Source organism: Styela clava, chromosome 1 (assembly GCF_964204865.1).
Source record: "Styela clava chromosome 1, kaStyClav1.hap1.2, whole genome shotgun sequence".
NCBI lineage: Eukaryota > Metazoa > Chordata > Ascidiacea > Stolidobranchia > Styelidae > Styela > Styela clava.
In genome coordinates, this window is record NC_135250.1 from 7,330,949 (window position 1) to 7,343,933 (window position 12,985).

At 33.4% G+C, this 12,985-nt stretch overlaps 1 protein-coding gene across 4 annotated transcripts; it reads right to left on the reverse strand.

Moving 5' to 3' along the window:
- Window positions 1-1,381: 1,381 nt before the first annotated feature.
- On the reverse strand, window positions 1,382-11,894 carry LOC120343927 (uncharacterized). Of its 4 annotated transcripts, XM_078117553.1 has the most exons (7): window positions 10,284-11,878; window positions 9,862-10,066; window positions 5,801-5,832; window positions 4,510-4,590; window positions 4,173-4,260; window positions 3,310-3,447; window positions 1,382-2,508 (listed from the first exon to the last, which is right to left on the reverse strand). In XM_078117553.1, exons 1-7 carry the CDS (start codon window positions 11,708-11,710, stop codon window positions 2,497-2,499), a joined length of 1,983 nt encoding a protein of 660 aa, XP_077973679.1. In that variant the 5' UTR covers window positions 11,711-11,878; the 3' UTR covers window positions 1,382-2,496. The 4 variants fall into 4 exon arrangements, 3 of the variants coding, with proteins under 3 accessions (XP_077973679.1, XP_077973680.1, XP_077973681.1); XM_078117554.1 differs by lacking the exons at window positions 1,382-2,508; window positions 3,310-3,447; window positions 4,173-4,260 and adding an exon at window positions 5,526-5,608 and having other exon boundaries at window positions 10,284-11,894; XR_005569660.2 differs by lacking the exons at window positions 1,382-2,508; window positions 3,310-3,447; window positions 4,173-4,260; window positions 5,801-5,832 and adding an exon at window positions 5,526-5,608 and having other exon boundaries at window positions 10,284-11,894.
- Between the last annotated feature and the right edge of the window lie 1,091 nt (window positions 11,895-12,985).

Here is a 12,985-nt window from a genome sequence, read left to right on the forward strand (position 1 = left end):
TTTGGATCAGATTTATTGTGAATTTGTAACATTGGCTTGACAAGATCAACTTACTTTGATAGTTATTTGAGAAAGTACGTTGAACAGAATGTAATTTTATATGGAAATGATAAGGGTTTGATAAGCCAATGGGCACTTTTTAATTGAAATTATTTGTCGGGTCAGCTCGATTAGTGGAAATAATCAGGCGATAATTAACTTTATATAATGATAGGGTATTAGAAAATTTAATTTGAAAGAAACCAAATTCAAATAACATTAAAATAATTGATTCTAAGAAACAGAATTGATAACTAACGGGCACGTGCGGACTGGTAAATTTGCCAAAACAATTTACCCGATCGTAGAAGTCTTGGTTCGAAAACGGGCTCCAACTAGGTCGCATTCTCTTGATTTACACTCAATATACCAGAGCCGTGATCTCGAGGGGAATTTACAATCGTCGTCTGGCTGAAAACAAGTTTGCTACTCCCGTAGTGTATGTACAAGGTTACGGTTAGGCCATAATTTTATTCCGATTTTAGTTCTATTACGAGTTTCGGAGACTGGCTGTGTTAGCCAAGTGAATATACCCCCTCTCCATAGGTTTCGGTCACTTTATACAACTTGATGTAAAGTGGGCGAACAAAATAAAACTAGTTACATTCATATTGGTACATTTTTGTGGCGCCGAAATTTCAACCTCCCGCGGAAATCAAGAGTACAAAAACTTTGGCGTAAGCAAGCACTATTTAATAGAATGTCCGAACCGCTAAGTCGACTTAATATCTGAAGATTATCACAATTAAAGATCTGAAATTTTGACCCCTACTCCCGAGAGTTGAAAATACGACCCAGACTGCAATAGAAATTTCTATTCCTCAGCCCTTCGGGAATTGTCCTATTAAACTAAGTGCATCTGTGACAGCTATAGAGATGGACGATTGTGAGAAAAACGAGTAATAAAAAAACTTTTTGTTTGAAAATGGACTAGATATTTAGTTTCGGTCTGCCCGTCGTTATACATTTAAAAAACTATCCATCAGCATGGTGATTTGTATATAACGTACTTAATTTTTAAATATATATATAGCGAGAGTAAAAATATTGGACCTGTCACTTATTTATTCATATATTTTGTAGGGAGTGGTAACAGACTCTGATGACCTCATTTTGCGTATGTTTGTTTCCTAGTCTGACGAAAGTAATAAATTGTTTCCCCGCTATATTCATTCATTGTAACCTTCTGGAAACGTTAGTTAACACCCCCCAAAAATATTCTAGTAATGATCTTTTTCTGCTTTAATAAAACATCATTTCAAAACTCTCATGTACCTCATTTATTCAAGTAATTTTTTTCTCAAAAGAAATAAAATTGAATGTACCCTCGTTTCTGTATGTTATGTTCTGCATTGTGTTATCAAACTTCCCTCCTCTGGAGTATTAAAAAAATAAAATATCAGTCGGGATAGAAAGCATCCTCCATTTAAGATTTAGCACAACGATTAATATATGAACTTAAGCGTTCAAAAAAGATTTTTTTCATGCTTAGTTACGACATTGACTCGAATTCCCCTCATAGTGCTTCAGGCCATTGCCAACTCCCAAGTTATTCCAACTCAGTAACGGTTTTATTTACACATGCTCGAATTTCTAATGCAAATGATACAGCATAAAGACAAATATATGCATGCAATCCATGCATGTATTAGTAATAAATCCAATTACATTCAAATCAAGTATTATACAAATTTTCATTAAAATGCTGTAACTGCGATATTGAAAAAAAATCATGACAAGTTGATTAAAACAATATCTGACACTGGCATAGTCATGCTAACAATGAAGTTGGAACAATTATATTGATGCTAATACCTATAAAATTAATAATATGCGTGCAACTGGAATAATAAATGAGATAACTGTCTTAATCTATCATATATTGTAATATGAACTTACTGCATTTCCACCAAAGACTCCTAAGTAAGAAATAATCAATAACAGGTAAGAAGTGCGATCGAAATTTGAACTATATGGAATTTCGAACATTATGAACTTATTGCATTCTAACCAAACTAGGAAACAAATTACATAGTTCAAGAAATGCTAGGAAATAAGTGCACAGTTTTATGCTTTTCGATTTGAACAGATATACTGATTGCCAGTTGCCACAAACAGGTAATGAACTTTATAGAATTTTGAACATTAACAAGGTACAATATATGGAGAATTGAAGGCAAAATTGATATTCAGAAATTGAATGGCACAAAACAGGCAACATGGCTTTCAATAATTTAATTCTAATTTGACTTTTTTAGAGTATCATAATTTTTTTAGTTGGAAAAAGTCAAGATATCACTATTCTTCAGTAACCTATATATTAAAATGAATTTCAAGCATTTATATGACTTTTTTCACAAAGCATAAGTTAAAACAGTTCTAGTTGAAGGTCCAAAACATGAAGATTTTTCGAAGATTACATTAGTAGATGTCTCCCAGTATGACGGGTCATTTCAACTAAAACCATCGCTAAAATACAAAAAAGTATGAAGTCAAAATATTGAGCTTTTAACCGACGAAAGATAAGTTGGAATTGGGTAATAGAAAAACTTTGAGGCATAAGCAAAAATGCATGCTTTATAACAGGGTGCGGAATATTTTTGAAATGGGGAGTCTTCAAAAATGTAGCATGGTCAGCAGAAAGTGGAAAAACTCGAATACTTAAGAAATAAAAAATAGCATGTTTAGAATGAGATACTGTATATAAAATAACTAAACTGATTTTGCTTGCCCTTTTTAAATATATATCTTCTCTATAAAGTGGAAAACAGCTATTTTTTCGTTTACGAATTCGAACCCACAGCCCAATAATCTATATATGGAAGATCGACAACCAACAAGTCACAGAGACCAAGACTCGCCCAATGTGTTGTATTTCTGATTATAATATTAGGGTTTCTCTTCGGCCCAAGCAACCACTAAATAGCATTTCAGTCAATTCATAACACAATATGTTTTCTAATTTCAGTCTGATCCGATACAAGATTAGTTTTCATAGGCCTAATTAATATGATTTCAAAATGTTCTCATATTTTCTCTACATCAAAGATTTAAACAAACCTTAAGAACTCTCTTCTCAAAACAGCCTACCAATTTCGCAAAATTTTCATTACTAACCCAGGACCACACATTTCAGAAAAGTTGGAACCACGAGATGCCTATGATGACCCATCACGTAAGGTGTTATGAACTGGAAATGATGATTACAGACTACAAAAGCCACAATTTATATATATATTTTAATGGAAGCCTTGTCATAATTATACTTACCTGACAGTCATGACTTATCCAGCACAATCCACAGATATGTCTAGCACAATTACGACAATAGGTGAATATGCCCAATATTTCTTCGTTGCAATCAGGACAACGCCTTGACTCCCTCATGTCAGCCCTTCCAGGTCGTTCCTTAATTTAATGTTAAATTAGAAAATGAAATGCTTCATTTTTTTTTAGTACAAGATTCAACCGAAACAACATCCCACTGAATACACAATGATTAACTCGGAACTGATTTTCACTATAAACATCATAATGTGAAAGTAAGAAACATGGTGCATACATGTACCAGAGAATGCTAAATTTTTCAAAAACCAATATGTTAATCAAATAGCAAAGCATTCACATCATTTTAGTCATGATTTTTAAATCACCGCATTATCTTTGACTTGTGTTCCCTGTCATAAATGCTATGTTATGCTTTTAATGGCAGTTCATAACATTTTCAACATGCTTTGAAAATGTCTATTCATTTGAATAAATTACCATAATGTACTTCAGAAATTATAGCTGAACCATTTTTTTGTTGGAAACGTTAGATATTCATTTTTAAAATGAGGAGATACTATTAAGTTATTTAGTAATTGGAACCCTGGTTTTAGTTTCAAAGCAATAAAAATCGAGTGTGAGCAGGGGCCTTCTTGAAAACTTCGCTTTGCTGAACAAGGTCAGTTCAGAATATTTCTCGATAATCTGTATTCATAAATATTATATTAGAATGTGATCAAAATAAAAAATTATTTGGTTTTAACCATCTGTGAATGTAAGACAAATTTTAGAAGGCAATCATTAGAACACACTGCTGATTATACAGAATGCAAGATTGATTTGCAGATGTAACAATTGTAGGCTACCTGTCTGTTGGGATGGATAGAAGCTATACCGCAGGCAGAAGTCGTGGGAATCCATCTCCAAGTTTCAATCCTGTTACCATTTTCTTGTCTGAATAGAAAATGCATAATTTTATACAATGTTGGGTGTGTAGGTGTGGGTGGCTATATGGCCCTAAATCCTAATAGCCACTCTGATGGCCTCTTCCATCAAGGACAAGGACATCATTTTAAATTTTGTAAGGGTAGTTAAACAAGACCTGTACAACCATTAAAATGCAACATTCATGTAGTAAAGAATTCCAACTTTATAAAATATATGAGCATGTATATGAGGACACAGATACTAAAGCAGACTCACCTCTCAGAACGGAGAATGAAAGTGTAATCACGACTTTGTGGGCCCAGCTGTAATCTGTCAGGCTGAGATGTCGGCTGCAATCTGAGTATAAATATGTAATTGTCAATTTCTCAACACATCAAACTGTAACAGTGAATACCATCACATCATGCAGTGATTGCAGTCATTTGTTTAGTTTGCTATAAATGCGTATAAACAAGTAGCAACAGTCCAGATACCAGAGTACAATGCTATCACTACACATTAATATCAAAACACACATTTTTCAGACTTGGTAATTTTGGAGATGTTACTAAAATAAATATGTCATAAGGTTGTTAGTATGAATCTAAGTTTTTCCATTATTCTACATAAAAGGACACCACAATCTAAAAATATGATAAACCGCCGGTTTAAAACCGGGTCTCATGTTCGATTGGGTGTTAAATGAAGATAACTTTGCCATAAAATACACATATCTATAAGCTTAGCACTTAGCAGCCGAGATGATTTAAGCTAATTAGCCAGCATTATTAGGAAATTGTCAATAAAATACTACAAGGTGTTAAAAAGTTATGCAAAATTAGAGTAAAATTTTTCGTAATGGCAATGTTAAAAAAAAAGTAACTGATAGAAAGCGTCAGTTGTGAAATGTTTGAATGGCATTTCACTATAATTTAATACTGTTAAAAGGTGTCAGTCGTTGAATGTTTTAAGTAGCATTTTATCTTAACGTCTGTTAATTTTGCGTTACTTTTTTAAAACCCTGTATTATATACTGTGTAAACATAAGACAAAAATCACTGGCAGACTACAGAATTCTCAATATTAAATACAATTTTAAATTAGAGAATAATTGAAAAAACATTGAGTTGTAATTTACAGCACATGCATGAATTTAGAAAAAATCATGATTTGTCAAATTAGGCATTTTTCGTATCAAATTTTCAAAGTTGACAATAACAATATGCTTGAAAATTGGATCTGAATATGAACACTACAGAAAAAATATGTTGGATTTGATGTTACTAATTTACCTTAGTTTAATCAAGTTGAGTTTGGGCATAAGTGCAGAGATCAGCACAACACATCCAGGGACTGTCTAAATTGCTGGAACATTCTGATGAACATCAAAAATAGTTGAAAAATAAATAAATAAAATAAATATTATTTCTAAGATGCATAACATTGTTATTATTTTTAGTAAAATCATAAAACAATCAGTTATTGCTATCATGATGAATCATTGTTAATTAAGCAGCTGATGAATTAATAGCAACCAACATGCTGATAGCACATGCATAAATATCACCTTTCATCTTCATTTCTGGATGTCCATGGAAGCTACAACATAAGAATACAATAACTATAACAGCATAGTAGGTCTAGGCCTCGGGTAAAAGCTATTCAACATATACAGGGAATTATTGAATTTTTTTTTAAAAAAAATCTATTTTAAAAATTAGTTGAAAAAAAAATTGTTCAAGAAAAATTGAATATTGAAATCAAATCACAATTTCAATCTTCATTTTCTAATCAAATCATGATATTAATGCTTATTTACGGATGAATTTACAATATTTGAAATAAATAGTAATAAAAGAATAGGTTCAACGCCTTGGAGTCTTTAAAGATAATCTCTTAATGTCAAATATTGATAAATATTATAGTTACAATACTTCACAACGTAAAAAAAATGATACGAAGACCACATAAGATCTCTCCCGTCTAATGTGTTCCATTAATTGGAGAATTCCATTCATTTAAAAGCTAGCAGTATATACACACCTCGTGTGTAGGTGTGCAGTGGAGTGTGAATGATTTTACATTTCATCATCCATTTGCACAATACATGATGGCGAGAAAATAAAATACTTATTACTGATCCACACAACACTTTCCAAGTGTTTCATTACATCTTGAGTGTCTAATTCTGAAAAACGACACATGCTGGTCGGCACAACAATGGTAACTTAAAATTCAAAAATAAAAATATGGAGTGTGTTGTATGACATTTTTATCACCTTTACAGGATTGAAAGGTTTAATTATTTTGTTTTTCTCACATGCGTTCAGTGTAAAAATTGATAAATTTAAATGAGATAATTTGTGGTTTTGAGTATAATGCAATACCTAGAATGCTCAGGGCCAAAATATGTGCGTTTATGACTTTGTTCCTTGCGTACTCCCGTAGTATGTGTACCATGTTAGGGTTAGGCAACAGTTTAATTCTGAATTTTCCTTATTTTAGTTTTATTAAGAAAGTGGGGACTGTCTGTGTTAGAAAAGTGAATATCCATGCCCATAGGTTTCAGTCATTTTACACAACTTGATGTATAGAAGACAAACAAAATTATTTACTTCCATAGTGATACGCATACTTCTGGTGCGCTATTGCTTACATTGTATAATACAGGATATATAATCATTAATCAAATATGCCAATATGATTGAAGCCCGAACAAGTATATCATAATCGTGGTACTTTTCCCAAAATATCATCCCAACACTTACAAGCTTGAATTACAAATAATCATTATATCATGAACAGTACAGTACTAATTCCACTTACTTTCTCTATGCTCAAGAGTTTAGAGCCCAATTAGGGATTTTATCAAAGTGCTTTGCACACATATATTCATTTATTATAATGATGTCCACAAGCTTATTTCAGGAGAGATGTTATGGCGGCAATTTTCCCAGAAGCGATGGCATGGGGAAATTACGATTTTGTATCCCCACTTGAAAATCCTGGGTGCGTGTGCGCCCTGTATTTGAGTATTGCTCTAATATATTTGATGAAGTAATTGACACCCAGAGATGGAAGTCTACAGGATGTTTTGTTTGTGTCATTTATATTTACACAACAATGTACTCACAGCTAACAACAACAATTGATAAGTGTGCTTAATAAAGATAAGGGTTACACAGGAAATTTATTACTTATTTTTTTTTATTTACCTTCAAACTTATTTCTAATACCATGGCCCGTGGGGTAATACCATTTTACATGTGCAGTGATATTAAGAGTTAATAAGCTGCTAAGAATAAGACAACCTGATATTGGATATGGTGAGTTGTTGGCAATGCACAAAGTTATAATGACCTGTCACAAAATGATCTCAGACAAGCTTGACATCGACGGTTTGGCAATATTATGGAATATGTTAAGTCGATAATTACTAAGTGGTGATTGTTTGGTATGAAAAGTTGGGTTTGAAAATGTCTGTTGTTCTTTTAAACCTTATTAACAATTCATTTTCATTGATTGATTTCACATGAGTGTGAAGATAATAATTATTTAGCTACTGATCATAAAGCTACAACATAAGAATACAATAACTATAACAGCATAGTAGGTCTAGGCCTCGGGTGAAAGCTATTCAACATATACAGGTAATTATTGAATGATATTTAAAAAAAATTCTATTTTTAAAATTAGTTGAAAAAAAAATTGAATATTGAAATCAAATCACAATTTCAATCTTCATTTTCTAATCAAATCATGATATTAATGCTTATTTACGGATGAATTTACAATATTTGAAAGAAATAGTAATAAAAGAATAGGTTCAACGCCTTGGAGTCTTTAAAGATAATCTCTTAATGTCAAATATTGATAAATATTATAGTTACAATACTTCACAACGTAAAAAAAATGATACGAAGACCACATAAGATCTCTCCCGTCTAATGTGTTCCATTAATTGGAGAATTCCATTCATTTAAAAGCTACCAGTATGTATAGTCAATTCGTGTGTAGGTGTGCAGTGGAGTGTGAATGATTTTACATTTCATCATCCATTTGCGCAATACATGATGGCGAAAAAATAAAATACTTATTACTGATCCACACAACACTTTCCAAGTGTTTCATTACATCTTGAGTGTCTAATTCTGAAAAACGACACATGCTGGTCGGCACAACAATGGTAACTTGAAATTCAAAAATAAAAATATGGGTGTGTTGTATGACATTTTTATCACCTTTACAGGATTGAAAGGTTTAATTATTTTGTTTTTCTTACATGCATTCAGTGTAAAAATTGATAAATTTAAATGAGATAATTTGTGGTTTTGAATATAATGCAATACCTAGAATGCTCAGGGCCAAAATATGTGCGTTTATGACTTTGTTCCTTGCGTAGGGTTAGGCAACAGTTTTTTTCCGAATTTTCCTTATTTTAGTTTTATTAGGAAAGTGGGGACTGTCTGTGTTAGAAAAGTGAATATCCATGCCCATAGGTTTCAGTCATTTTACACAACTTGATGTATAGAAGACAAACAAAATTATTTACCTCCATAGTGATACGCATACTTCTGGCGCGCTATTGCTTACATTGTATAATACAGGATATATAATCATTAATCAAATATGCCAATATGATTGAAGCCCGAACAAGTATATCATAATCGTGGTACTTTTCCCAAAATATCATCCCAACACTTACAAGCTTGAATTACAAATAATCATTATATCATGAACAGTACAGTACTAATTCCACTTACTTTCTCTATGCTCAAGAGTTTAGAGCCCAATTAGGGATTTTATCAAAGTGCTTTGCACACATATATTCATTTATTATAATGATGTCCACAAGCTTATTTCAGGAGAGATGTTATGGCGGCAATTTTCCCAGAAGCGATGGCATGGGGAAATTACGATTTTGTATCCCCACTTGAAAATCCTGGGTGCGTGTGCGCCCTGTATTTGAGTATTGCTCTAATATATTTGATGAAGTAATTGACACCCAGAGATGGAAGTCCACAGGATGTTTTGTTTGTGTCATTTATATTTACACAACAATGTACTCACAGCTACAACAACAATTGATAAGTGTGTTTAAAGATAATGGTTACACAGGAAATTTATTACTTATTTTTTTTTATTTACCTTCAAACTTATTTCTAATACCATGGCCCGTGGGGTAATACCATTTTACATGTGCAGTGATATTAAGAGTTAATAAGCTTCTAGGAATAAGACGACCTCATATTGGATATGGTGAGTTGTTGGCAATGCACAAAGTTATAATGACCTGTCACAAAATGGTCTCAGACAAGCTTGACATCGACGGTTTGGCAATATTATGGAATATGTTACTAAGTGGTGATTGTTTGGTATGAAAAGTTGGGTTTGAAAATGTGTGTTGTTCTTTTAAACCTTAACAATTCATTTTCATTGATTGATTTCATTGATCAATTTCACATGGATGTGAAGATAATAACTATTTAGCTACGAATCCTAAATTTATTCCATATTAGAAAATATTTCATGGAGAATAGAAAAGTTTTTTGGCAATCTTCTGCAATTAAAAAGCATGCCAAATTTCCTCCAATTTTTTTGAAAATATTAGAATTCAAATATGCTAACCTCTGCAAATAGCCCATGAACACCAGGCAAAGTTCCTAACATTTGCTGTTCAAAATCAGGCAATTCATTTCTCCTTACTGATGTCCCATTACTTCCATTGACACGATTCGTAGGTGGTGATTGTACTGGGGGAGGAGGTGGAGGTTGTGGTCCATCCGATTCAACAGTACGAACATCTGGAATAAATCTTGTCTTGTGGCCAAATCTGGAACATAGAAGATCCAATGAATGGTATTAGAATGAAAATATCCCCAATCAATAAGAGAAAATTGGATAACATAAATATCCCAGAAAAAGCTTTTGAAACATCTTTGGTGAGATATCGGGTTCGTAGTGATTTTCCCTTACAACACCAATTATTATATAAGTAGTTAGAAATGTATGTAGCCTATTATAAAAGCAATATATTGTAATGCACTTACGTATTCAAGGATCCATTTGGTTGATCCGGGTTCGCTTGACGTTGAACCTGAATACTTGATGGATGTTCAGAAATTTGATTTACTTCCTCAATTGGTATTTCAGCATTGGTACCTCTTGATGTTGAGGCCCCATCATTAATTTCATTAGCATGCAGCCCAAGATGAATTGGTGAAGGAGTATTATCAGCAGAATCGGGAATTTGAGGATTCTCAGAGCTTGAAGCAGATTTTTCTTCATCTCTTGAATTCAACCCAGGGTTTGAAGTTTCTACTCTCTCCTCTTCTTCTTCATCGCTGTCATCATTATCGGAATCATCATCACTAGAATCATGATTCTGGATTCTACGCCGCTTCCTTCCATCCTCATCTTCATCATCTCCTCCACCTCCTCCAGCAGTGCTAGATGCGGAGGTTCCATAGGAAAATGATCCATTTGTCTGTTGTGGTTGTTTTTGTTTGCTGCCTGATTGTTGACCTTTCGATCCAGATTGTTTTTTCGTTTCATTCGTGTCATTCCCATCAACAAGTGGTTGCAAAGTGTAAGGAACAAGGCTTGATAGCTGTAACATCACTTTCCCAGCAGGACCAGAAACTCCAATCTTTCTCAGAATTCTTTCATTGGCGAGATCCAGTTGTTTGTTGTCCTTATGCTTGAACATGAATAATGTATTATTCACATCAGGATGATGGAACCCATACTTCAAAGCATTACGAGTAGAAGAATCTGATGATGTAGCTTTAAATGATTCACCAATCAGAAAAGTGATACCCTCAAATTTTCCTTTGCTCACAGCCATATCTGCTAATCTAACATCATACAATTCTTCCAATGGCAAGATGATACTGTGAGAACCCTTATATTCTGAGACCAAGGGGGCTGTCACCGACATGGTGGAAGTTGACAGTGGTAAACCCAGCCATTCACTGATTTCCAAGGCGAATGAAGACAACATTGCCGTGATGGAATCCACTGCTCGTCGATTAAACCAATACGTCACAGCCATACGTGCATTAGCACATGATATTGTATCATCATCCAATTCTTTCAATAGTGAATTTTTACTGAAAGATGGCAATATGAAAATGGCAAAACAATTTGAGCGATCATCATGCTTTTCTTTTCTTTGTGACAAGAGAGCATTTGTCTTTTCGCTACATTCTCTTTTTTCATCATGAGCTCTTGTTGAAATCACATCCAATTTTTTATCATCCCTGAAGTCATCTTCTGCATAGGTTTCATTTGATTCATTGAAATCAGAATGAGCATTTGAATTGTAAAGCACATCATCTGAAGGATTAGGCAACTGCCAATATTGGTCTTTTACACAATCCGTTTCAACAAAACTCTTTGGCCCATCCTTCATAAATTCATTTCCCATATCCCAACTGGCAGGACGAATAACCTGTGCTTTTTCACTGGAATCCATTTTTTCGATGTCTTGAGTGTACTCTACAACGTCATTCGCGAAATAGTATTTATAGCAGGTCAAAAACAATAATTTATACAGTATATTGATAATAAACTGATAAACTAATAAACTGAAACGACCACAATATCCAAAGTTACTTCAATGAAAATAAAAAAGTATGCATCATGTGCTAAGTACCGTATGCAGTGTAGGAATACTGCTCATAAAAATGACTCCAGATTGCATGCGGAAGCTTAGATTCCATGAAAATTTTGACTTCACTCAGACAAAATACATGACTATGACCTTGTATTCAATTTTTTTCCATAGCGCATATGGTAAATTTTCCAACATTCGGGCTCCTAAAATTCGCTCAATACTTTTGACACTTATAATTTATATTGACAGTGTAATTCTTTCTCAACTTGATACTTACCAATATTTATGAAGTTTGTTTGATTAGAACATCGTTAATTATTATGGTACTCGGAAAGAACGTGAACGACTGTCAAAACAATATGCCCCATTACAACGCTGATTTGTGACAATCCAGCGGCGGCATCAATGACCGCTGCCAGAATAAAACAATTCTAAAATAGATGCAACATTTCATAGATGAGAAACATATCAAGAGATTAGTGATTGATATCTTTTTTCGCATTTGATAAAATTCTTATTAATAAAAGTTTCCCCCACAGAGTTTTACGAAACACTACAAAATGTTTCAAGGCATTGGCAATATGATCTTAGCCAGAGTCTCTCGTCTCCACTCGTACCAATTATCGATCGAAAGTCGACATTTACCCCTGTGACATTTTTTTGTGTTTTGCGTTCCGGTAAATCGGATAAATAATAAATATCTTGGTAAATATATTATTCATCAATGAATGAGGTCGAATATGAAAAGTGCTAAATTCTATGATTTTCACATAGGCGTAAACATGCACAGTGGAGACTGGAGAGGTAGTTCAGGCCATAGATTATATGAAGTTGGAGAAGTTCAGAGACTTCCTCGAACATACCGTAACTAAATTGAAAAGCAGAATATTTTATTGGAAAGAATTTATAAACTTCGTTTCATTAGATTCTTCTATTCACATTATCTTTTCGTTCCAAATTTGATCCTATTATCTTCAAAAATGGGGAAAATATAACCTGTAGTTTATTGGTCCCACATTCGCGCGGTCACAGTTTTTGAGTCAGCTTAAACCTTATAGAGAAAAATTTAGATCTTGGGCAGTACTGAAATGCCTATATCTCCGCCATTTTTGAATGTTCTCCACAACCTTGGTT

Bases quoted from the DNA above. Each gene is read 5' to 3' on its own strand.
- LOC120343927 (XM_078117553.1), bottom strand. From the start codon at position 11,710: ATGGATTCCAGTGAAAAAGCACAGGTTATTCGTCCTGCCAGTTGGGAT. The intron at 5,833-9,861 runs GTTAGCATATTT...CTTATGTTGTAG, and splicing joins TTCATGGGCTATTTGCAGAG to CTTCCATGGACATCCAGAAA. The intron at 4,591-5,800 runs GTGATATTTATG...ATTTATACTCAG, and splicing joins TCCAGAAATGAAGATGAAAG to ATTGCAGCCGACATCTCAGC.